This window comes from Gymnoscopelus microlampas (assembly GCF_963454915.1).
Source record: "Gymnoscopelus microlampas genome assembly, chromosome: 18".
Lineage (NCBI taxonomy): Eukaryota > Metazoa > Chordata > Actinopteri > Myctophiformes > Myctophidae > Gymnoscopelus > Gymnoscopelus microlampas.
Genome location: NC_139955.1, coordinates 36,935,703 through 36,961,441, shown reverse-complemented (window position 1 = coordinate 36,961,441; position 25,739 = coordinate 36,935,703). Strand labels below are relative to the sequence as shown.

The following is a 25,739-nucleotide window of genomic DNA, read 5'->3' as shown; positions in this document are numbered from 1 at the left end:
CACAGTCTGTTTGTGTAACCATAATCATACAGAGCCAGACAAAAATGCAGGTTGATCTTGATCGTCTCTGTTATAGCCGTATCATCTGTTAGTTGATACAAGATTGCAGTGGCGTGCACAGACATTTTGAGGGGCAGGTGCACAAGTAAATTATACTTTTTTTTGTTGACTTGGTCTGCTCTTTTTTCCCTCTACACCTATACCTCTTTGCCAAAAATAGCCGATCTACAAGCCCACAACGCCTCGCAGCGCGAGGCGTTGTGGGCTTGTAGATCGGCTATTTTTAGCTAAAGTTCTCCTCAGAAAAGGGATGCTAGGTTTCGAGTGGTTATGGTAAAAAGAAAAGACATATCACATAAAGACTTGGCGGACCCCCTGTAGTAACTCTGAGGACCCCCTAGGGGTCCCGGACCCCCTGTTGAAGACCCCTGCTGTAAACTGAAAAAAACAAAACTTTTTTCTTCTTTTTTTCAAAAGGGCACTTCTGGTCAATAGGGCAAAGGGCAGTTGCTCTAGCACCACCTAAAGTCTATCTGTGCACGTCCCTGCATACAGAGCCAGACAAAAAATGCAGGTTGATCTTGATCTCGTCTCTGTTATAGCCGTATCATCTGTTAGTTGATACAAAATGGTGGTGTTTAGGGAGAGAGATGTTACGCTTCAAGGAGGGCACGTTCGTTTGTGTATTGTCACACACACAAAACACACCAGCATTCACATTCTTGATCTGCTTCGGAGAGCGCCCCTACCTACTTTGGATATTGCGTATTTCATTTGCATCTCAAGGAGGAGGAAACTGTTATGTTATTGGCTCTGTAATCCCAGTAGAAAAAACACAATATCCCATGTTTACTGCAGCTAATTTGTTGGAACATTGTTATGTTTTTTAAGAAATGAAATAGGTGTATTGGCAATTACGCTCCAAATCAAACGCATTAGAGTTTATTGTCGATCTGCATCTAATCTGTGGTACTTCTCCACCAGGCATAGAGGGGGAACAATCTATCTTCATTTGGCGAGGTCTCCCTGCACAGTCCTCTCCTATATAGTAATGGTCCACAAGCACACTATTCTGGGAAAGGGTTGATGATGTGAACCACCGCAGCACTATAAAGCCCTGATTCACACTTCGCCGTACGAACGGTGTCACGCGTCTAAAATAAGCCGACCTGCAAGCTCACAGCGCGTGGCGGATGCGACAAGTTGTGAGCTTGTAGGTCTGCTTTTTTTTTTTTTTTTTTTTTGCGACGTGGCGACACCATCATGCCGCGGGCCATAAATTAGGCTTAAGACTCCTTGAAATCTCCTTTGGTTATCTCCCTAATGGTGGCGCACACGGTTCCATAAAAAACTCTAGTTTGCTTTGGAAATTGAGGCGTTGGTTCATTAGCAGCAATTCCTGTTGAAATGGAGAGCCAGGCTCCCCCGTGACGCGGAGATGGAAGGAATGCATGCCTATAGGAGGAGGAGGGTGGGTTTTTTCTAACAGTCACCGTCTTTTCTCTGTCTGCAATTCAGGTTGTCTCTCTCTCTCCGTGGTTCCATATACTATAGAGGCTTTTATGCAGTGTAGGTGGTATCACCCAGGCATCGTTGAAGTGCTTGGGGAAAACACACCACCAGGCTACTTATTCTTCATGAGGCCACATTAAACAAAGGCACTCATTCCCCGGGGTTTACTGTGTCACTTCTAAGAATGGTTGCATTGCATTTCTTGGCTGAGTCGGTCGCACTGGCTCAGGAAAGTCGTGATAGGACTTCCTATAGGAAAAAACTGCATTTGCGCCATTACTTGATGCCGCCACACACAGTAGGCCTACTGTACACATTTCAAAGGAACCATAAAAAAAAAATATATATATTATACCAGGTTGCTTATTTCTCTCACTAAACATGGCAACGTTTTTAGATCCCATATGGTTGCTTATTTCTCTCACTGAACATGGCAACGTTTTTAGATCCCATACGGTTGCTTATTTATCTCACTGAACATGGCTACGTTGAAAAAAGTCACGACTAGCCAAACAAGTCAGGACTAGCGAGTGTTGTAGATATAGACCAGGTTTGGCAACCTGGTAAAAACAATGGTGACAACCAGAATGATTAGAGGGCAGCACAGCAAAGGAAATAGCTGGTAAAGCTTCAGTTAATGGTGCTCGGGTGGCACAGGGGTAAAGTACCTGTCTTGGGGTTTGAATCCCTTCGTTGCATTGGGCTTGGCCGACCGTCTTTATGAACCCAATTGCCCATGTTCGGGGAAGGGAAGCCGGGCGGGGGAGACTGATGTCTGTCGCTGCGCCTAGTGACTTCTACGACTTGTCAGTGGGGGGTGTTGAATGGGAGGAGTGGGATAGTGGCGCTACGTCCTCCTAGTGGGGGATCCTCACTGGAAGGGGTGTAGGGTGCAATAGCAGTGGCATCATGGAAATGTGTGGGGAGGGTTAATTGGCACAACAAATTGGGAGAAAAGGTGGTAAAAAAATGTTTTAACTAGAAAAAGTGCTCGTCGGCGCACAGGTCTCTGCCAGGTCAGGTAGGTTATTGTGGCCTCCTGGGTGGCGCTATAATAGGCCAACGTGAAAAGGGTGCCATTTGTTCTTAGGCCTTGCACGACAATCGGACACTGACTGCATTCATGATTTGAGGCATTTTGTTAAAAACATTTGTTCCTCAACATAGTGTCGGACGGTGCTTTCATGATTTGCGGAATTTTGTTCAAAACAAGCCAATAATGCAAACTTTAGATGTCAATCTTAGCCAATCAGTATGGAATATGAAAAATCGAACACATCCGCCGTGATCACATGACTATAGAGATCATGTGTACCGATTTGCGTGAAATTTGGATACAATTGGAAGGAGTAGTATAAAATAATGTGTTTTACATAAGTTGTCCTCCTGGTGGCGCTATAAAAGGCCCATGAGAAATATTTGGGGCAGAGGTTCTGAATTGGCATCCAGGGAGTGTGTGTGCACAGTTTCGCTGCGATCAAGACAATGGTGCCGGAGATTAGCTGGTCACTGACGGACGGACGGACACACGGACACGCGGACGGACGGACAGGGGGAAAAACATACTCTCTCGCCATGCCTTTCGGCCTGGCGGAGACAATTAAATGAACTAAATGAAAGCAGCACTATGTAACTTTTGAACAACTATAGCATATTATGTCCCACATATAACGTTGCATGTTTAAGCAATAACAATCATCCTTCCATAAATGTATGGAATCAGGGGGGTCCCTCCCTGCTAGGGGCTTGACTGTATTACTATGTAGGGGAGACAATGAGTTTCATCCTGGCATTTGCCATGAAAGGCACCAAGGCAGAACTGTCCAGTCAAAGCAAAGACTGGCCAATCACCGCGTGTCCTCGCCGGACATGCTTGCAGAGGCTCTTGGGTAATGAAGTCAAAGATGTTGGCTGCCGTGTTATTTGTGTCCAAAGTGGCCACTTATAACTACATAGTGCTGCTTTAAAAGAAAGAGGGAAAAAAGCAGCTAAAACGATGCCATGAAGTGCAAATGAGTTAACAACACATTTAAAATGTTTTCTAAAAAGGACCCCGTGTCATTTATGTAAATCTGCATGATATACAGTTATATTACTGCTGGAGTATGAACCACACAGGAGGAATCTGTGAAGATGTTTTTTGTGTTGATGCAAATACTAAGCCAAGCATACCCTCTGCTGTAGTCGCACAGACTCTGTCTTTATCCCTGTCACCATTTCATGTTCCTCTCTCTGCTATTGCGGAGAGATCTGTTTGAAGCCATCCCAAAAAAAAACTCTGGGCTCGGGAGAAACCCTATCCAATTTCCTCCACCTGCTGCAGTTGGAAACTCCACACACACCTGTTCTCGGAGCCTCCTGGCAAGCCATTAACTTTTGTTCCGAGATTTAATTAACCCTTTAAGGCCGGGAAGGGAACGCATGTGTGTCATTTTAAGATTTATTTTTGCTATTCAAAAATAGCAGATATACAAGCTCATAGCGCGGCACCGAGTGCCGCGCTATGAGCTTGTAGATCTGCTATTTTTAGAAAAATCTTGAAGATTTGTGCAAATAATTTTTAACTCAAATCTTTGCTTCTGGGGGTCCCTGGAATAAAATATTTTTAGATGGGAGGGGGTCCGCGGACAAATACATGTTATTTTGGGGGTCCTTGACATGAAAAAAGTTTGAAAACCATTGAAAATATAGCAACATAAGTAAAAAATAAAAATAAAAAAAAACTTTAGGAAAAAAAAAATTTAGGATTTAGAAGACATTTGTAAAATCCCCAGAAGCAAAGATTTGAGTTAAAAACTTTCACTTTAAAAAAGTATATATATATTCAAACTAAAGATTTGCACACATTTTCACGATAAAAATAAATAAATAGCAGATCTACAAGCTCGTAGCGCGGCACTTGGTGCCGCGCTACGAGCTTGTATATCTGCTAATTTTATAGTGCCAAAGACGCATCTTAAAATGACACAGATGCGTTCCCGGTCTTAAAGGGTTAACATAGAAAAGAGCAAGCAGCATGCACTCCACTAAAGTGCACTGTAGCGCTGCCACTGGTGCAATCTCTAGTTCTTTGAAAGTTAGCCAAGTTGGTTTGAGGAGATTTTGACACCGACTCTAATTAGTAGTGAAATAATTATTTACGTCGCAATACGAGGGGACAACATTAGAGCTGAATGTCTTCCCGTATACATGATGCATGGCTCGTGTGCAGTATCTATGTGTGTAGTGTTCATTGTATATAAATCTTTTATAAGTTTGATTAATGTCGTAACTCTGTAAAACTTGTTAAATGGCAAGTAGGCTACTTTGCATTATTTACATGTGCTATATTTACATAATACAAGCCTATAGTCTGCACGTAGCGATGATTCAGAAGTGTATTATTCAGCTAAAACACCCCATATGCTATTGTTGAAAATACTTAAAATCTCAGAGAAGTGTTGGTTCTGGAGGTCAGCTGACTACAGCCTAGATGCCTTTCTAACCAAGATGCTGTGAAATGTCAACAGCTGGTGCAGAGTAGACACTTCACAGCTTTTACAGGAGTCTAAACCTCTAGTTTTTACATTTGGTAGCCTGGGTCGTGTGCACAAGCTGGTTGTGAGGGGTCTTCAGATGGCTTGGTCTCCCTAAGAGAATAAGGGCCAAGCAGTTAGCAAGGTATTGTTCAGAATCTACTATCATGGGTAGCCACTCAGTATTCAGACTAGGCATTGTTACCACAGCAAACAACGATAGGTTTATACCCATGGTTCTCAAAGTGGGGTCCGGGGACCCCCAGGGGTACTTGAGGGGGTTCCAGGGGGTACCCAGCTAAATGATGGACAGGAACCAAATGGACCCTCATGGGTCTGTAACTCTGAGGGTGTACAAATGGAACCAAATGGACCTTTATGGGTCAGTAACTCTGAGAGTGTACAAATGGAACCAAATGGACCCTAACGGGTCCATTTGGTTCCATTTGTACACTCTCAGAGTTATATTAACATTGGTTTTACAATGTGAATTGGGGTCCCAGAGGTATAAATGCCATTACATGGGGATCCGTAGCCTAATGCATGTCAAACTGGGGGTCCTTGAAATTAAAATGGTTGAGAATCACTGCTAGAGAGCCGTAAAAACCTTCTCTTATTGGGGTCCCTGGCTTATCTTGGGGTCAATTAGGGGGTCCTTGACATGAAAAAGTTTGAGAACCACTGTTCTAGTGTAGAGCAGAGCATGTTCTGTGTCTGTGTAGTGATGATTCAGAAGTGTATTATTCAGCTAAAACACCCCTGATGCTATTGTTGAAAATACTAAAATCTCAGAGAAGTGTTGGTTCTGGAGGTCAGCTGACTCTACAGCCTAAGATGCCTTTCTAACCAAGATGCTGTGAAATGTCAACAGCTGGTGCAGACACTTCACAGCTTTTACAGGAGTAAACCTCTAGTTTTTACATTTGGTAGCCTGGGTCATGTGCACAAGCTGGTTGTGAGGGGTCTTCAGATGGCTGATCTCCCTAAGAGAAGGGCCAAGCAGTTAGCAAGGTATTGTTCAGAATCTACTATCATGGGTGGCCACTCCGTATTCAGACTAGGCATTGTTACCACAGCAAACAACCATAGGTCTAGGATGTCTGATTCTGTGGACAGTCAGACCTAAAGATCCTCTTTGAGAAACAAATCGTATTTGCTTGCAGTGAACAAAGTAAACAAAGCCTTTTTGTAACCTCAACAAAAGGTAATGGGTCGTGATGTTGGGTTTAGCAAAGTACAGCGTACAGACCGGTCCTTTAGAAAGTATTGGCGATTACACACGGCACAGGAAAGACCCCGGTTTGACAGAGAAATGTACCGTGATTATCACCCTTTCATGTCCCCTAAGAATCACAGCACTGCAATGTATTGAATTGTCTCCAGGTTTCCTTCTGTTGTTGCTGCACTGCTTTGGTAGTGTACATCACAGTGCTTTACTTGTATTGCCTGTGTGAGCCCGGGACAGGATATAGAGGCAAGCACAGGCACAGATCACAATTGTTTCAAGTTTTCTCAGTGTTTATACCATGTTTGTTCCCGAGCCAAAAGGCAATCCAGTAACAGCAGGCCGATATCTCTACCTCAAAGTAAACGCTTCTCATTAACCCATTTAATCCGGGAACGCATCTCTGTCATTTTAGATGTCTTTGGCTATTCAAAAATAGCAGATGTACAAGCTCATAGCGCGAGTGCCTATGAGCCTGTTAGATCTGCTATTTGAGAAAAATCATGAAAATGTGTACAAATCTTTGAATATATATATTTTTAAAGCAAACATTTGTAAAATATTTTGTTCCAGGGACCCCCAGAAGCAAAGATTTGATTTAAAAATGTTGTTTAAAAATATATACATATTCAAAGATTTGCGCACATGTTAAAGATTTTTCAAAAATAGCAGATCTACAAGCTCATAGCGCGGCACTCGGTGCCGCGCTATGAGCTTGTAGATCTGCTATTTTAGAATAGCCAAAGAAATCTAAAAATGACACACAGATGCGTTCCCGGTCTTAATGGGTTAACAAATGCAAAAAAAAAAAGTTGGTTCAGATGTTACACAAAATGATGTTCTACAGTAGTCGAGAAGGGAAAAGAAATAAACCTTAGCTCTGTCAGAACAGAAGGCATCCCAGTGATATTAATTAGTGTATACAGTACAGGACAAAACAAGGCCAATGTTTTATCCGCCTACTGATACTCTTGCTTATGTGCCAGTGCTTATTTATGTGCCAGTGTAAAAAAAAAAAGTTCTCTCTCCGTACCACCCCATGCCTCTCATACACATGTCTACTCTTTTTTTTCTCCGCTAAAAACTCTTTCAGTGAAACTTTCAGAGTTTCATCAAAAATCTAGGTGTGGAAGTGGCTACACTCAGTGTTCCGGTTGCTTCGGTAACTCCAGCACCACTTCTGTCAATAAGAGACGATGGCAGTATATCGAGGCTGAAAAAGTATGTTTAGATTTTCGCATGGGTAAGCAATGCATGGTTATGGATGCCACTTTCTCTTCGTTATTTCACAGTTAACCACTTACACTATATACTACTAGAGGTTCGGGGCCGCCTCACATCTAGAGTTTGGGCCGCTACCTGCCTGGCCCTCACACCTACGTCGCACCGCCGATCCGACCGATATACAGTATGACTGGGTCATATTGTCGGGGGCTTAGTCAGAGTACCCGGTGTACCTGTCTGTCTGTGTCCCTTTATATGGAGATCCCTTTATCTGTCAGTCCTTAGTCCTTAGCTGACTATTTTCGGGTATAATATAGGGCTTGAGTGATTAATGATCAATAATTATAATTCAATAGCAATGATATGATTCTGTTATGGCCATTCTGCATATTGAGTACTTTAACCTTTTCTTCTTCCTATATTTTGATGCTAATACTTTTGTAATGTAACTTAACCCATTAAAACCGGGAATGCGTCTGTGTCATTTTTTATTTCTTTGGCTATTCAAAAATAGCAGATATACAAGCTCATAGCGCGGCACCGAGTGCCGCGCTATGAGCTTTTAGATCTGATATTTTTGAAAAATCGTGAAAAATATCTTTTTTAGATTTAAAAAATAAATAAAATAGGATTTTGATTTTTTTTTTTAGAATCGCCTCAGGTCTTAACACATTCCATGCCAGAGTTTAATATCATAATGTACTCACCAGTGCCAACTATTTATTTATTTATTTTAGTCCAAAGACCAAAATCACATACTTCCACCGCTGTCACATTCTCGTTGTCATGGCTGCTTGGCCAAAAGAAACCCAACTACCTGCGGCATTGTGCGGCGATCTCCTTCACCATCAAACACTGGAAACACTGTTTGCTCGGCTAAAGCTCATTTTGTTCTGAGACCAGAAGCCTGCACCTCCATAAAAATTGATAAGGCCAGTGTGCTTATGAGTGTCATTTACGGCGGCACTCTTAAAAGCAGTATGTTTGAGGAGACGTGAAAATAAATCCATCATAAAGGGCATGGGGCATGATGCTCTCTCAATAAAACAGCTTGTGATAGGTTAGGAGCCATTCAGATGTAGGCGGGATACAATTCCAATGAATTGCGCGGTTACAATGCAAGGGAAGCTTGCACCAAAGAGTTTCACCCACTGTTTTATACGTGCTGTAAGCTTGTGATGTGACAATAAACTGAAGCTGTAGTTGCAAGTTGTAAAATGCATGTTGACAGGGTTCGAGGTGAAAAAAAAAAGCAGGGGGGGGGGGCATTTTCTTAACCACTTAAGCCACATAACCTTCATAGCAAAACTAGCCGATCTACAAGCTCACACTGCCTCGTGATGTGATGCACTGTGAGCTTGTAGACCTTCTATTGTCACTATTACGAAAATTATGTGAAAATGTTTGCGATATTTTGACACATTATGAAAAATGACCAAAATAGGGGTGCTGTGGGGTTAATGAACATAATTCTTTCATTAAATTGACACACTGTGATATTATCAAACTATCAAACACATCAGATAGTCTACATTTCCCGAAAGGAACTGCATGTATTTAATTCATTCAGCAGGGATAAAACATATCTAAAAAAATATTTTTCCACGATTTAAAAAAAATAGCAGATCTACAAGCTCATAGCGCGGCACTCGGTGCCGCGCTATGAGCTTGTATATCTGCTATTTTTGAATAGCCAAAGAAATAAAAAGGGATATCAAGAGCAAAGGCATGTATTTTCCCCTCATCCCCCCCAGCAAATCCAACCCTTGTAGTAAGTTGTAAAACACGTGTTGAAATAGTGGACGTTAAAATGTCAAATTATTTTGACAATAAATCTAGAGCCATGTGTTAACCCGTTGTCATGGTCTGAGGTCCAGCTATTGAGCTTATAAGCGGCGAGTAACCAGAAGTTTTACATCAGCTCAACTGAACAGACAGAAAAGGGAATTGTAAGGACATATATTCCTGTGAAAGTTTGCGAAGATATTGCATATTTCAGAAAACTGTTCCCTTGTCTGGGAGCATACCTCAGTAACCATGAGAACTGACATTTAAAGTGACATGCTCCTGTGATTTTAGCTTTCCACAGCACATTCCGGTCTCACTTTGGACTGCAATCCATCTTTCTGAATTACTGTAGCAGTGGAACAATTGATCCGATCATTTTAACCCTTTAAGACCTGGAACGCATCTGTGTCACTTCTTGATTTGAGCGAAAAAGCATTATTTTTTACACTTTGGCTATTCAAAAATAGCAGATCTACAAGCTCATAGCGCGGCACCGAGTGCCGCGCTATGAGCTTGTAGATCTGCTATTTTTGAGAAATCGTGAAAAATTTGGCAAATCTTTCAATATATATATTTTTCAAGCAAACATTTGGAACTGAAATCTTTGCTTCTGGGGGGTCCCTGGAAGAACATATTTTGAGATGGGGGTCCGCGGCCAAATATATGTCATTTTGGGGGTCCTTGACATGCAAAAACATATGTTAAAAAAAAAAAATGTTAGGATTTAGAAGACGCAGAAGCAAAGATTTGCACAAATGTTCACTATTTAAAAAAAAATAGCAGATCTACAAGCTCATAGCGCGGCACTCGGTGCCGCGGGTTACATGTCGCCCTTCCCTACATGTCGCCTTTCCGACGTTAACGAACCCTATACCTAACCCTAACCCTAACCGCACGCGGAAGCCACTAGTCGGAGTGGCGAGATGTCGGAATGGAAGGCGGTTACCGGTGCCGTGCTATGAGCTTGTGTATCTGCTATTTTTGAATAGCCAAAGAAATCTAAAATGACACGGACGCGTTACAGGTCTTAAAGGGTTAAGTCCCTGTATATTCCTGTAAAAAGGCTTTTTTTCTCCGGAGGGACAGAGGAACATATTTGAGTTGGACGGAAAGTGAGATTAAAACTGGTTCCTACTGTAGTATAAAGTCGCCTTCATTGAAGTTACTTTGAACACTTCTGTGTGCTGCACTCCATTTCCTGATGCGCTTGAAAGGTTACCTACATATGTGCCATCTGCCATCCAAAGTCCCACAGAACTCTGGTCCTCTCTCTCTGTCACTCCTTTTCCTTCCCAGGAGGGTCAGAGAGGTCAGGGAACTTTACCTGTGCCGGGGTGAAATAAATCATTGGCAGGCAGGTATAGTTTAGGTCAAATAATCACCCTCCCGATAATGCATGTCCGCGGAGAGAGGGCCAGGGAGATTCATTGCCCCTGCTACCCGCTGACAATAATGGAGGCTTTCAAAGGCCACAGTCTTTAATTTCTCGTCCCCGCTATCAGCGCTTTTATCCTCCAGAGAGAGGGGGGGAGGTCAACAGCCCTCTGTTCCTCAGCCCCAAAGCCAGCATCCTGGGCATTAACCCATTCGAACCGGGGAACGCATCTGTGTACCACTTTAACCGTTGGTTTTGTGCGTTGGGCTATTCAAAAATAGCAGATCTACAAGCTCATAGCGCGGCACCGAGTGCCGCGCTATGAGCTTGCAGATCTGCTATTTTTGAAAGATCGTGAAAATTCGCGAAAATCTTTGAATATACATTTTTAAAGCGAACGTTCTAAACTCAAATCTTTGCTTCTGGGGGGGTCCCTGGAACAACATATTTTGATATGAGGGTCCGCGGCCAAATCATACAGTATCATTTTGGGTGCATGGCCCTTGACATGAAAATGTTTGAGAACCACTGATCATAGTTTTTCAAAAAACTGTCAGGATTTAGAAGACATTTGTAGAGCCCCCCAGAAGCAAATATTTGAGTTACAAATGTTCAGCTTTAAAAACATACATATATACAAAGATTTGCACATTTTGCACAAAAATAAATAAAAAATAGCAGATCTACAAGCTCATATCGCGGCACTCGGTGCCGCGCTATGAGCTTGTTAGATCCGCTATTTTTTTGAATAGCCAAAGAAATCTAAAAATGACACAGATGCGTTCCCGGATTGAATGGGTTAAGGGCTGAGAGAGGTGGGCCGGGGTCAGGCGGTGATTGGAGATGGCAGGCTTTAGGGGTCCTGGGGCTGCTCAGACAGAGGGAGCCACAGAGAGAGCAAGCTACCGGGGTCAGTTGTTATCAGGGCATCTCTAATGGTTATGATATCATCTGTCTAGCATCACTTCCAATTAAAGCTCGCTGGAGGAATGCGGCGGCCTCTGCTCCCTATCTGCACTGAGGGGACTCGGCAGTGTTCAGTGAATGCGGGCCATTGTTTGAGCCCGCTGATTTCAGTGGCGATCAAAGTTCCATTGTGCCCCCGCCACAAAGGGAAATGGCCACAGGCCAGGGCCTATTAGATATGTAGTGGTGTCGGAGAGATGGAGAGGGTAATCAGTCTTCTCGCTGATAGCAATGACCATCCCACTTCTCATTGTGACAAAGACTAACCTCCTCAATACAATATAAAGCCGCCGAAGAAAGGTTAGTCTTCTTGGCTCGGGATATTCATAGCCTTTCCTTACCAGTAAAAATACCTCACGGAGAGACTTTATAATTTCCTCAAACATCACTCTGGCTTTGTGCAATAGTGTCAGGGCTATTCTCAGAGCTTCGTCACCTTCAAATGACTGTGACTCTGCAGGCTAGTGCTGCAGCAGTTTGTAATGGCGCTGCTGACTGATCGACTCCGGGGGCCGCCGTGTGTCTGCAAACCAGCGTCCGCTCAGGTCTCTAACCCGTTAAGACTTGAAGCCGATTTCATTCTACAAATGTCTTCTAAATCCCAACAGTTTTCTGAAAAAAACGTAGGTTTCTATATCAGTGGTGCTCAAACTTTTTCATGTCAAGGACCCCCAAAATTATATGTATTTGGCCGTGGACCCCCATCTCAAAATATGTTGTTCCAGGGACCCCCCAGAAGCAAAGATTGGAGTTAAACGTTTTCGCTTTAAACAATACATTCAAAGATTTGCACACATTTTCACGATTTTTCAAAAATAGCAGATCTACAAGCTCGTAGCGCGGCACTCTGTGCCGCGCTACGAGCTTGTATATCTGCTATTTTTGAATAGCCAAAAGTGTAAAATAATGTTTTTTTAGCTCAAATCAAAAAGTGACACAGATGCGTTCCAGGTCTTAATGGGCTAACCGGGCTCAGTCTAAGACCTGTGCAGATGGACTGCAAACAGTCATAGGGAGCAGGGACTCAGACCTAGTGGCCATCCGATTACTCGCCTGCGGTGACGATAATCATCTTTCTTAAAGGTGTGGCTAATGGGACCAGACTGTTGGTGTCCTCCTGACAACACCTTTCACAAACCCTTGTTCCATAGCCTGACAGAGAACTTTATCCTCAACGCTAGAAACACTAAATAGGTCTAAAAACCCGTATAATAGTCGGCTTTAACCGTATTTAAAGACATTTCTCTATGACGGGCATCTGCAGCAATTCAATGCTACTTTCTATCAATGTAAGCCGAGTGGGCGTCTACTGTATATTATTGATCAAAACTACTGTTGCTCTCTTGTCCATTCCGGGCAATGACCTATCCTTTAAGTTCCTCCGATTAGCACAGTTTGATCGATGTGCTTAGCAAGAACACTGTATTTCACTGGGGAAATTATAGGTGCAAACTTTTTCTTCCAAACAGATTGTTCTGGCGACTCTGCTGAACTTGGCTCCTTTTGTTGTTGAACTATCGCCAAGCACTGACTGATGATTCATTCACTGGGTGACCTTTCAATTAAAGGGACACTGCCTGGAATCATAACAAAGAGGCCAATGGGTAACACGCTAGAGATGCAAAAGGCAAGATCCTTGTGGAAATGACATGAGCGTGAACAAAGTCTGGTTATGTTTCTTTCTTTTATTATACTATTTTTGCAGGGATTATTAGAAGGGACAGCTGTCAAAATGCTTTTTTTGGCCCCGTTTCTCTACCTGGTCTTCAGAGCCTGTTTGTGACTGGTGCTGGAGCTCCAGCTGAGACTCTGACTGGTGAATGAAAGACGAGATGTTGGAAATGCCTGCAGTCCGCCCCTCATTTGCATGCCTGAAATGGAATGAGTTTGGCAATTGTTGCGGAGAACTGGCTAAAGAAAATCATTAGCTTTGTGTTTTATGGGCCAAGTCACAGGCACCTCAAAAACTTTTCAGGAAATTGAAAAAATAAGCTGTTTTCCACTGGATCCAATAGTTATTATTTAGTCACAAGCTCTTAATAGTTTTTCAAGATTCAAGTTTAATATATTATATAGGCCTATACAAGTACAAGGGTAGAGTGAACTGGAAACCGCATGGTTCCCAGTTCGATCCCGGGCTGGGGCGCTCCCCTAGAGTTAGTGTCGAAGTATCCTTGAGCAAGACGCTGAACCCCTAATTGCTCCCGATGAGCAGTTTGGTGCCTTGCATGGTTTCCTCCGCCATTGGTGTATGAATGTGTGTGTGAATGGGTGAATGGCACAATCTATGTAAAGCGCTTTGGATAAAAGCGCTTTATAAATGCATCAATACCATTTATATGAGAAAAAGTTTGGTTCCTCAACTCATCTTTGTAGCAACAATACTAAACAATAGCAAGATAATAAAAATAGCAAAGAATAGCAGCAATAATAAACCTAAACGAACAAATAGATAATAGAGAATAGCAGTAAATATAAAACGGTGATATGGAGCTGATTGTCCTCCCACGTTGAATAGCTGATGCATCTGAAAGGGATAAATATCTGTATTGTCCTGTTGCTACAGACAAAAATATGGCCTTCGCCCAAAGTCTCAACCACAGAAAGAGGCTTCTTATCACCTACACAAGCTCGTCGTATTATTTCTGTTTAGTCCCATTCTACAGAGGTTCATTACTTATGAACACATGTATTATACCTACCATTCATCTTATGTAAAGTTAAGTTTGATGTTGAAACAATTTGTCGCTTGTCACTATATACTCCCTAGGGTGGACCTCCAGTGTTGGTCCCAGTGTTTAGAATGAATGGGGATGGTTGGTCACAATGAGGCCCGGGCCCTCAGCATGGAGCAGCTGCAAGGCCTTTTGATAGAATGAGGTCGAGGCAGCAACACAGATCAGTGGGACTGATTTGGGAAGGAAGGGGGGGGGCAAGGCTAAAGAGCCTGAAGGGGGGGGGGGGCAGGCTAAAGAGCCTGAAGGAGGGGGGGCATGGCTATAAAGAGCCTGGCTACAAGTTTTGTATCGGAGGAATGCGAAGCTGCAGGCCCCTGTACACTCCCGCTCTTTTCAATGCATGTCTAGTGTCAGAAATAAATCATTTTAATTGTTCTCCGATTCCCCCTTGCTCGCCATTCTGGGCGAAACGATAATTGAAACATTAATAGCACGCTAATAGGGTGTGTGCGTCCCGGTAACCTTTGATGGGAGAATTCACCCTGGCCAATGTGAATTTCGGAGTAATTAAATATGCGCAGACAAGCGCCAATTTAGGTAATTACAAAACACGGCTCCAGAATAGCAAATAAGATTTGACTTGTTGATACGGGAGGAAAAGTTAATACGTTTTCTCACACTAGGCTTTAAAATAATTAGTTTGCTATTGTACTATTTAGCCAGTTTGTAACAGCAATGATACAAGTTCCTTTTAAAAATGCACGTTTAGACCTTATACAGAGGCAGTGTAGCCTCAAGGTTGAGGGGAGATTGTTACGGGGGGGGACCCAGGGGTCTTAAAAAGTACTACAACAGCATGAATGAGTCATCCTGACGAGCTGGGCAAGGGTTCCTATCGCCCACGAGGGGAGAACATAGCTGGAAGAAACCAAAAATTCTCCTTATAGGCTAATGCGTGTGTCAGCGAGTGCATTTGCAGACCAACTTTCATGTTCGGTTCTTCTACCAGAGGGTACAGAGGGAATAGCAAATTAATTATAGAAATGAAGCCGGCCTTTTCTTCTTATCACAGAGGGCAGCTGTGTGTCAACTGCGTTTTTTGCTCCTTGCTGTTGTCTCTCTCTCTCTTTGGCTTTGACACTGGAATGTGTTCTGGTCTGCGTCTGTGCTCTCTGCCCTCCTCCTGCCTCAATCCATTCTAACTCAGTCAAGGGAAAAGATGTGCAATGTATGGAGGTGGGGGGGGGGGGGGTGGGGTGTAAAGCGAGGCCCTTTATTGAGTGAAAATGTCAAGGAAATTGGAAGAGAGTTGCAGAGATCATATGAGAAGAGTGCCATGGCTTTCAACTGATTTCATAGCTTTTAGAGTTCAGCCCGGGAAAAGTCTACTAATCAATCAATATTGCTTTAACCCATTGAGACCGGGAACGCATCCGTGTCATTTTTTGATTTCTTTGGCTATTCAAAAATAGCAGATCTACAAGCTCATAGCGCGGCACCGAGTGCCGCGCTATGAGCTTGTAGATCTGCTATTTTTGAAAAATCGTGAAAATTTGAGCACATTTTTGAATATAATATATTTTTCAAAGCGTTTGTAACGCAAATCTTTGAGCTACAAATGTCTTCTAAATCCAAAAGAAAAAAATATATGTTGCTATAACCAGTGGTTCTCAAACTTTTTCATGTCAAGGACCCCCAAGATTATATGAATTTTGGCCACGGACCCCCATCTCAAAAATATTTTGTTCCAGAGACCCCCAAGAAGTTGTAACAGAGTTAAAAATATTCGCTATGGAAAAATATATATTCAAAGATTTGCACATTTTCACGATTTTCCGAAAAAATAGCAGATCTACAAGCTCGTAGCGCGGCACTCGGTGCCGCGCTATGAGCTTGTAGATCTGCTATTTTTGAATAGCCCAAAGAATAACCCAAAGATGACACACAGATGCGTTCCCGGTCTTAATGGGTTAAAGTGGGAGATAGTGTCATAATGACATCACGTTGTTTGCTGTATAAGTGCACTCGCCCACTAACCCAAGGCGAGTGAGTTTGAGAATGACTGACTGGTGCCGCCGCGGCCCTGATCGTTGAACGTATTGCAGGAGGATGATCGAGAGGATGTTTAGGCATGTTAATAAATGCCTCGGAAATGGCGCGCGTGTGACCCACTCTTGCAAAATGAAAAGAGCGTTGCCGTTAGAAATGGACACTTCGGGCAGGAGCATTCCCAAAGGCCTACTTTGGGGAATAAAGGGAGGGAGGGAACAGGAGATGCGTGGAATATTAATGCACCGACTTGAAAGTAGCCCCCGAAATTAAACTGTTAATTTCCATTTTATCATGACACATTTAATAGTCATCACTCTGCGCGTTATCGTGCAGTTTTTCACGGAAGGTTCTCTAACAGATATCCTGATCATATTATAGATTTTAATGAATTATGGTGAGACAAAAGACATGGATAATTGCGGTGCACCGGGCTACAGTCATGCTCATTAATTTACAATAAACTGCGCCGCACACACACTTACTTTTAAGCCGTTTGCTCGGTCTTATTTGATGGTAATTCCAGGGCAGATGTTATCAAAAGTGACTTTCGTGTACGCTCAGGAAAGACAAGGAAACAAATTGGAGAACATTTAATAGTTTAATTATAAGCTGCTGTATACATTCAGTGATTATTTCCGATTTTCATGTTGCCAGAAGCCATGGGTGAGACCAGCAAAAACATTCAGCTACAAGATCTAGTTTGTTGTATGCAATTTATCCTTTATGTCATCCACGTCGTTCCACATTTCACGTAGCTCACTGCAAAGCAACAGAAAACCCACACATTGCTGATGTGCAATAAGGGTTCTTCCAGTATACCTCGATCCATTCATACAGTACGATTCCAACCCCCCCAGCCTGGTGGTGGCATAGTGCCTATAGGGTGCTGAGCAATGCTTTAATCACTCTTGGTCTCAGCCTTATCTCCGAGATCAACTGGAAGCAGATGGTACAGGGTGACAATACCGCTGAGCAAAGCCGGTCGGTCTGCCATGTCAAGAACGCTCTCTCGGTTGAAGTTTTAAAAGGTTCTTTGGGCTTGTGTTCAGACTGCAGGCAAATCCAATTTGTTTTCTCAAATCTGATCTTTAGAACTGACAGTCCCACACTGATTTTGCAAGTGATCAGATCAAGATTTGCGCACGTCCAGACATCGTCGACCCATCCGTATCGGTTTGCTGTGCTAACGGCGGTAGGCGTGAGTGATACAGCGGTGTTGCTCACTGAGAATAGCAGATCTATACGCTCGCGACGCGTTGCAATGTGACGCGTTTTGAGCTTGTAGACCGGCTATTGTCAGCCAGCGACACAGTCGTACAACAATGTATAAATCAGGCTCCAGTCAGGGGTTGCCAGATCTGCTTATTATAATTTCCCCGCAAGATTGTATCTCAAAATAGCCGATCTACAAGCTCACAACGCGTCGCGATGCGACGCGTTGTGAGCTTGTAGATCTGCTATTTTCAAATAGCTGATGTACAGTACATGTTAAAGTACTCGTGTGGCCCATAGTCGCTTCTTTTGGGCTGGTTTTCCTAGACCTGATTGCTTGTTTCTCTCACATAATCTGGCAACACTGGCTCCAGTGTTGCCAGAGTGTGCCACAAGTCGGATTTGAGCTGCCCAGTCTGAACATCAGCCTGGTGGTCTGATTGAACTCTGTTGCACCCTGTAGGAAGCCCACTCTCACACAGACAGGAACAGGTGAAACCCCTATCACCAGCCTGGAGAACAACCAACCATAACCCTCGTTCTCTCTCTCTGATATTAAGGTGAAGCAACATCTCGCTATCTTTAAGGTTTTTGTTTGCATCTTTTTTTTTTTTTTTGGTTTATTTTGCTATCTCACTCTAAGCTCATTGAACTGACACACTAACGTTGGTGCTGAAATTGCTTCTTTTTTTCTTTTGTCTTTTTTTTTTTTTGTCTTTTTACATTTTTTCTAGTAGCCCACACAGAAACTTGATGGCACGAGAACTGACCAATAAGAAACTCTTTACAACAAGGTAGACTGCAAGTCAACAGTTGCCAGGGGTCACACAGTAAACAAAAGAATAATCCAAGTTCATTAAAAAAAAAAAAAAAAAAAATCAGGTTCAATAAAAAGCCAAACAAAAAAACAAAATAAAAAGCAAGTTAATTTCAAGTATAACTTACTGATAAAATAACTACACAGCATTAAATATTCTCATTATACATTTTTAAATTATTTATAAAATATATTTTGGCATATATGTGTTTTTTTATTATTTTTGTGTTTGTGTAACAAACGCTACCGTAGCTTCAGTTGAACACCAATGTTTATTTTTTTTTGTCCTTTTTACTCTTGAAACAAAACATTAAAGGGATTGTCACATAACAACAGGATATTAAAAATGATAATAGTAAACCCTATACAGAGTTTCACATAGCAAGACATAAGTGACGATCCCTTCTATCCTAGCCCCATAGTCAAAAGTCAGAAAAAAGTACAAGACCAGAGCACAAAGTTCTAATTTGTGCCCCACTGGCTACAATCAACGTTTGGGCAGAGGAGATTTCAAAAGCAATAAGTATTTTTTTTTTCCATACAGCTCAGTTGGAAACACGAGGATCTCTGTCTGTCCTGTTGCCAGTGTCGAGTGGCTGGCCAGAAAGAGAGAGAGTTAATTTAGCTCCATCTGTGATAGAACATAAATACTGAAAGGGACCTCACACAGTCTGGTGACACATGGATGTCCTCAGGGATACGATAGAAGTTTCCCTCATCAGACAACAAGAGGGGGGAAATGAAGACCGCGCGTGGTGTGGCGCGCGTCTACCTTTCCTCCCCGCCGTATGCAACGGGAAGGTGCGGGCGGCACCGATCGGAGGGCGCCGTCTGCTGCCAGGAATCCTGTGCAATGTCTGTCTGTTGCCTGTGGGCTTGTCACGATGTCGGAGTTCACTGTACAAAGGAACAAAGAGCGATGGTTTTCTTTGCCAGCTAAGAATTTAACTGCAAAAAAAAACCAATGAAGGCAAATATCAGTTTGTGGTACAAAAGTAGTTCAAAAGGCATAACTGTACTTCAAGAATTGGCACCGCGGGTGTCCAGTCCACACGGGGGGTTCGTTGTGTACTGCTTTGGCGCTAAGGGGCTGAGGAGCCCCCGCCGGCCCCACACGTCCATGTAGTCAACAGTAACCTGCCTGTCCACTCGCTCCAGACCGATAAAAAACAGAAAAACGGAACAAAAAGCAAACGAGGAAGAAAAAGTACTGCAACTACAACAAAGCCACATCCACTACCTCAGCTTTAGAGCACACAGCTAGCTGCAGCGCACTACAGTTCCTTTTTATTCGCGGCTTGAGCTGGTCCTCTGGATGTCGTATTTCTGCACATTGGGGGCTGTGTCTGTCTACATCCACAGCCTGACTTGTTTTTGTTTTTTTTATCTCCGGGCGTAACACACAGCTATTGCGGGGTATATATAATGCGAGTTTACACTGTGTATGTGTATGCATGTCGGTGCATGTGTGGTGTGCGTCGTGGGGGGAGAGCAGCAGCAGCGACTCGCTAGAGCACGATGTCCTTCAGGCGCTTGCTGCTGGGGGACTCCTTGTCGCGGCCGCCGCCGTCGTGCAGGAGCGTGTTGATCTCCCGGACGGCCGGCTCACTGTCCTTCCCCTCGGGCTGCCGCAGCAGGCTGTGGTTGGCGATGCGCTCGGCGTCGCGGCACTTCAGCGTGTTGTAGGCGGACGGCGGCTTGGACGACGCGGGGCTCTTCAGGTGCACGGGGGAGGTGATGGGGCTGGCCGCCTCGCGCCCGTTGCCGGCTTCGCGGACCGCGCCGCCGTTGGCCTTGGGGCTGCACACCTGCTGCTGCGACTCCGACTGTGTCCGCTTGTTGCCCTTAAGCTCGCCCCGCTCCGCGGCGTCCTCGCCGGGGCCGTCCTTGCCGAAGGTGGCAAAAGTCCTTTTGGCTACGGTGCCGTCCTCGTAGTGGGGCACGTCCACCGTGGTGGCCTCGATGGACAGGGCGATGACGTTGCGGTTGCCGTGCTCGGGGGACTTGGCGCGCGCCGGGATGGGCACGCGGGGCATCCAGCAGCGGTCCGAATGGCCCAGGATGCGGCACTCGTCTTGGCAGTGGAAGCCTTCACTCGAGTCTGCATGGGAGACAACGGGGGAGGGAGGGGGGAGAAGATGGGATTGTTAGATTTGTCTGCTAAAGCGGCCTATTTTTCACTTTTTATTCCACCGTCATTTGCATTCCCTTTTAAAGATTCCGCCATGCTTTTTCTTCTGTGGCTTTCATTATATTGAAAGATGTCAAAGCTGTAAATGGAGAAGGAGAAAAAAAACATCCTGAAAAGCCTGTGGCAATCTGCAAAGCCCAAGTTTAAATTCTTGTGCGTAATTTGCTTTCCCTTTTAAATATGGGATTCCACACACGAGTTATGCAAGCTTTATACTGGTGTCTTGCACTGAAGATAGATGGATCTACACGCTCACAACTTTTTTGGGTCATCCTTTTAGCTTAAGTGTATGACTGCACCCGTACTGTGTGCATTTCTGTCTAATAAAGTATTCAAACAGCCTGATGTGCTGCTGTGACACATTGTGAGCTTGTAGATCAGCTATTTTCGGTGCGAGACACGAATGCGCAATCAAATAAGCGGTAAATCAGGCTTTAGCTCTTGCTAACTTCCTGGCAAATGGAGCTGCATGGGGCACTTCTAATGTGCCAATTAAATGATGTATTGTTAAATCAAAAGTCCATTTGCAGCCTGTGCATAATTGGGTTTTCTGTAGCAACACTTGATAAAAGGGGGAGTTTAAACAGTGCAATCAGATATCTCACTGAAAGAGACACCAGACGAGTTGTGGTATTGTTGCCTGGTTCATCTCTCGCTGTGTCTCTGTCATCTGGCGCCGAGTTATAAATATGTAATGATGTTTTAACGCCGTTGTGAAAAAAAGATTTGTCTGAGTCTGTATAACTGCACACTTTCTGTCTTTGTTGTGTTGGAGGAGAAGGGCTTTCAAGACAATTTCTGCATCATTATAACAACAAGAAATGCTCTGTTGTTCAAGTTGAAGCGCTGTCATTTTCTCTGCCTCCCACCTTCGTTTTTTATCAACAACAAAAAAACTGTCTTTAATTCACACAAGCACTCTTTAGTCATCCAACGGACAGCATTTGATGCTCGACGTCTTTTGAATCCATGCATATTTCATTTTTAGCCATCTGCTCTGATAACCTAACAGGGACATCCAAGATGTCCTTATGTTTACAAATGACCTTAAAGAAAGCTAGATGGCAAGCTCACTCACAAAGTGGCACAATGTGATCCCACACGCAAAACGAGATTCATCGGGGAGTCTGCGGCTGAAATGAAAATAGCTAACGTATTTACAATGCATTTACGGAGTTACACACTTTATCTTTGAAAACAAAGCCGAATGCAAAGTATCCTTCGGTAGCCTTAATGAAAACGTGCAGAGTTCATTTAAAACGATCCAGCCACAGCAGTCCTATAGTCATTTGTCTTCTAAATTCCCACCATGCCAACATGTCTTAGTGATCTCTCGGTTGGCCCCGGCCTTGTAAAAGAAACTGACAAACAGATGTGCAGTGACACATTTCTAAGCCCCCCTATTGCTTGTCTCTCTCTCTCCCTGGGCAAAGTGCCCTCCTCCCCGACTAGAGGCCCCCAAGGTGACGAGAGGGGATTGTGGGAGGGATTGCCATCGACCCCGGTTCATGCGCTTACATCTGGCACTCGCAGCTTGACAGATCACCTAATTAAAATCACTAATTATCTGTTTTTCTCCCATCTTTTTGCCACACTCTGAGGGGCACCTCTGCTTAAGGCCTGGGGATCGATATTTAAAGATTTTTGGCGACAGGATTTTCAGGGGCAGGTAGACCAGAGCCGACTATCATAAACTGTAATCTGATGACTTGGTGAGTGAATGACTGACTGACTGACTAAAGGGTCTCGCCGGCCGATTTGACCCTCTTTTCTATCGTATAACCACAGTGTTGGATCGGGGGGGGGGGATCTAATGGCCCGAATCACAACAACAATACAAAGGCCAGGCAGTCGAGCATCGAGAGTAGCCAATATCAATTCCACCATGAATGTTTGATGGTGCGACAGTGGCTGAGGATAACCTACTGTAGCTTCAGTGTGTGTGTGTGTGTGTGTGTGTGTGTGTGTGTGTGTGTGTGTGTGTGTGTGTGTGTGTGTGTGTGTGTGTGTGTGTGTGTGTGTGTACTCTATAGTGCATTGGTTCTCAAAGTGGGGTCCGGGGACCCCCAGGGGTACTTGAGGGGGTTCCAGGGGGTCCCCAGCTAAATGATAGATTAGGCACCAAATGGACCCTTATGGGTCTGTAACTCTGAGAGTGTAGAAATGGAACCAAATGGACCCTAACGGGTCCATTTGGTTCCATTTGTACACTCTCAGAGTTAGATTAACATTGATTTTACAATATAAATTGGGGTCCCAGAGATAGAAATGCCATTAAATGGGGGTCCGTAGCCTAATGCATGTCAAACTAGGGGTCCTTGAAATTAAAATGGTTGAGAATCACTGCTATAGAGCCGTAAAAATCTACTCTTATGGGGGTCCCTGGCATATCTATTCAAATGGGGGTCCGCGGGCTAATAAGTGTCAAATTGGGGGGCCTTGACATGAAAAAGTTTGAGAACCACTGCTATAGTGTACAGTATGTGAATGTGTGTTATGCTCCACAAAATGCACATTCAGACAACGCTCTGTCCCCTCTCCCCAGGGATAGATAGCGTGAACAGAAACTACAAATAAACTTCTGCATCAACTGCTGCATCCTCCTCCGCAGTATAGCCTAAGTGGCCGAGATTTAGTCTGTGATTACAATGCCCAGGTGAACACACACACACACGCACAGTCACAACACACCCACACACACACTACATCTTTTTAAAAAAGTCTTCTCATCAGTAAAAGTCGGTATCACAGTGGTAACACGGCGTGAGGTATCCCGCTATGAACAGCCCTGTGGAGAGAAGCAGCTTTACCCGTCTATGGTTCTAAATTCCTTTCATGAAACTGCCCTTTGACAATTGAGAACATTGAACCTGTTTAATTACCAAATGTGCTTGACCCAAGCAACTGTCCTTACAACCCTGGTGCAGAAGAAAAGATATTTCAGTTAAGATAAGTTCACAATAAAGTAACACAGGGTTCCAATCAGGTATTTGCCGTGGCCAAATTCGCCGTTGTCTTGGAGGTGCAAGCAACACAGGTATCAGGATTACGTTTTTGAGACGGATCATATACTGTTAAATAAACTGTAGCTATTCTGTCCTAGCGCAACATTATGTTTTTTGTAGTATTGTGGTCCAGGGACATACAACAATGAAAAATTACCACGGGACTTCCAAGTATTAATTTTACGATTTCCCAAGCCACAAAAAGGCCAAATCCACGTAGGAATGACCTTTTGTTTACACCTCCAACACACACGCATCCCCTATTTGCATGTTCTGTACTAGCGAGTGACATCACTGTAGCTAAAATAATTTTCAACTACTGCGTTCCGGTTCTTACAAGCCATAGCGCAATAGCCAATTGAGCATGTGTTTAAAGTGCATGAATTTGCATAACTCAAACAACTTGTGACACACATCAAGATGGGATACAATAAAATCTAAGCTCCATACTTAGTATTGAGGGAACTTGACTAAAAACTATTGATCAGTCTGAATGCAATTTCCCTTGGATTGAAGCCGTTTTCTGAAGCCTGTAAGGTCTTGTGGCACAAAAGAGGAAGTTGTCCATGCATATGGAGAGAATCCCGTTCACCCCCTTTTTTTTAGGAGTGTATGATGGAGCAATTTGGTTGAAAATTACATTGTTATGAAAGCCAAGAGTCATTAACACAGACACATCCTGTCTCCTCTTGGAGTTCCACAAACAGCAGATGTCACTGTCAAAGACCCACAAAAAAAATTGCTGAGCAAAAAACCGGGATAGAAGAAGAATGACAGTCTTTCAGTCACCGACAAAGCAGGATCTCTTCCCCCATCCCAAGGAAGGAACACAATGTAATGCTAAGAGATGAACCAATTAAATGGCTTCTGCAGCACTGCTGAGGTCGGTAACTGAAAAAAAAGCACCAAGCAAGCAGGGCCACCTCCTGCTGTGAAGGTCTATCCAAAGTCACGAGGAAAAAATAAGCTTGCCAATCAGTAGTAGGAACAGATTTAAAGTACGGTACAGAAACACTATTTCACTGGGAATATTTCCTATCTAGGATTTAATACCTATTAATTACTAAAGGAGCTCCGTCGGGAGGCAAGAAGCTAGCTGCGTTTGTCAGTGTTCCATATTTGAAATTGAAATAACTTTTGGTGGCTGGAAAAAAAAAATAGAAGAAAATCCCTTCAAGTCCCTCAGCAAATGCTGTGCTTTAATTTTGAATCAGGGTTCAAAGACATGCATGGGGAAGGCAGTGGGGAGCATTTTGAATATGTATGCACCGTTACACACGTTGGCATTGGCAAAAGAATAAATATTGCCGCTTCAAATACAAAAAAAAAAAATCCTCAGAACTCTCCTGATAGAAAGGGCCATGTTTTGCCAGTTGTTGTTACCTGAAATAACATCAGTTTGCATCAGCGAGGGGTAGAAAAGGCCACATGTTCCCACCTCATTGCAGCCTCCCGTGCTGCAATCTAGCAGCCAGCTGACTCCCATTCCCCCTATTCTCACTCAATCATGAAGGCATCGGAACTTTAACCCATTGAGGCCTGAGGTTCCGCGATTCTGCAAAAATGTCTTCTAAATCCTAAACGGTTTTCTGAAAAAACGTATGTTTCTATATCAGTGGTTTTCGAACTTTTTCATGTCAAGGACCCCCCCAACGCGATATTTATTTGGCCACGGACCCCATCTCAAAATACGTTGTTCCAGGGATCCCCCAGAAGCAAAGATTTGAGTTAAAAATGTTCGCTTTAAAAATACATATATCCAAAGATTTGCACACATTTTTCACAATTTAAAAAAAATATATAGCAGATCTACAAGCTCATAGCGCGGCACTCGGTGCCGCGCTATGAGCTTATATATCTGCTATTTTTGAATAGCCACAAAAATCTTAAAAATTACACCGATGCGTTCCCGGTCTAAACGGGTTAAGTCACAGCAGACAGGAGGACTCCAGCATGGCGCTCTCTCTCTGAAGCTGACGCACTCGTTGCTCAATTTACCCTCGCGTGCCGTCTATAATGATTCCTCCATGCCATACACCTGGAGGTGCTATTTGTTTGTGCTGCTAGCTGGGAGTAGAGAAGAAGGGCTGTGTGTGTTCATTATAGAACAGACAACTCCTACTACAAACTCTGAGCCTCGCCACCAAGAGATTCACAACAAGCGACCTGCTTGGCAGCC

At 43.7% G+C, this 25,739-nt stretch overlaps 1 protein-coding gene across 6 annotated transcripts in view; it reads right to left on the bottom strand.

The window, feature by feature from the left end:
• Window positions 1–16,924: 16,924 nt before the first annotated feature.
• Window positions 16,925–25,739, bottom strand: part of pcdh19 (protocadherin 19) — an 86,043-nt gene continuing 77,228 nt past the window's right edge. For all 6 annotated transcript variants that reach the window (XM_084085658.1, XM_084085657.1, XM_084085662.1 and 3 more), the window contains exon 5: window positions 16,925–20,465. In XM_084085658.1, coding sequence (XP_083941784.1) covers window positions 19,873–20,465 — 593 coding nt within the window. In that variant the 3' untranslated portion in view covers window positions 16,925–19,872. The remainder of the gene's footprint in view (window positions 20,466–25,739) is intronic.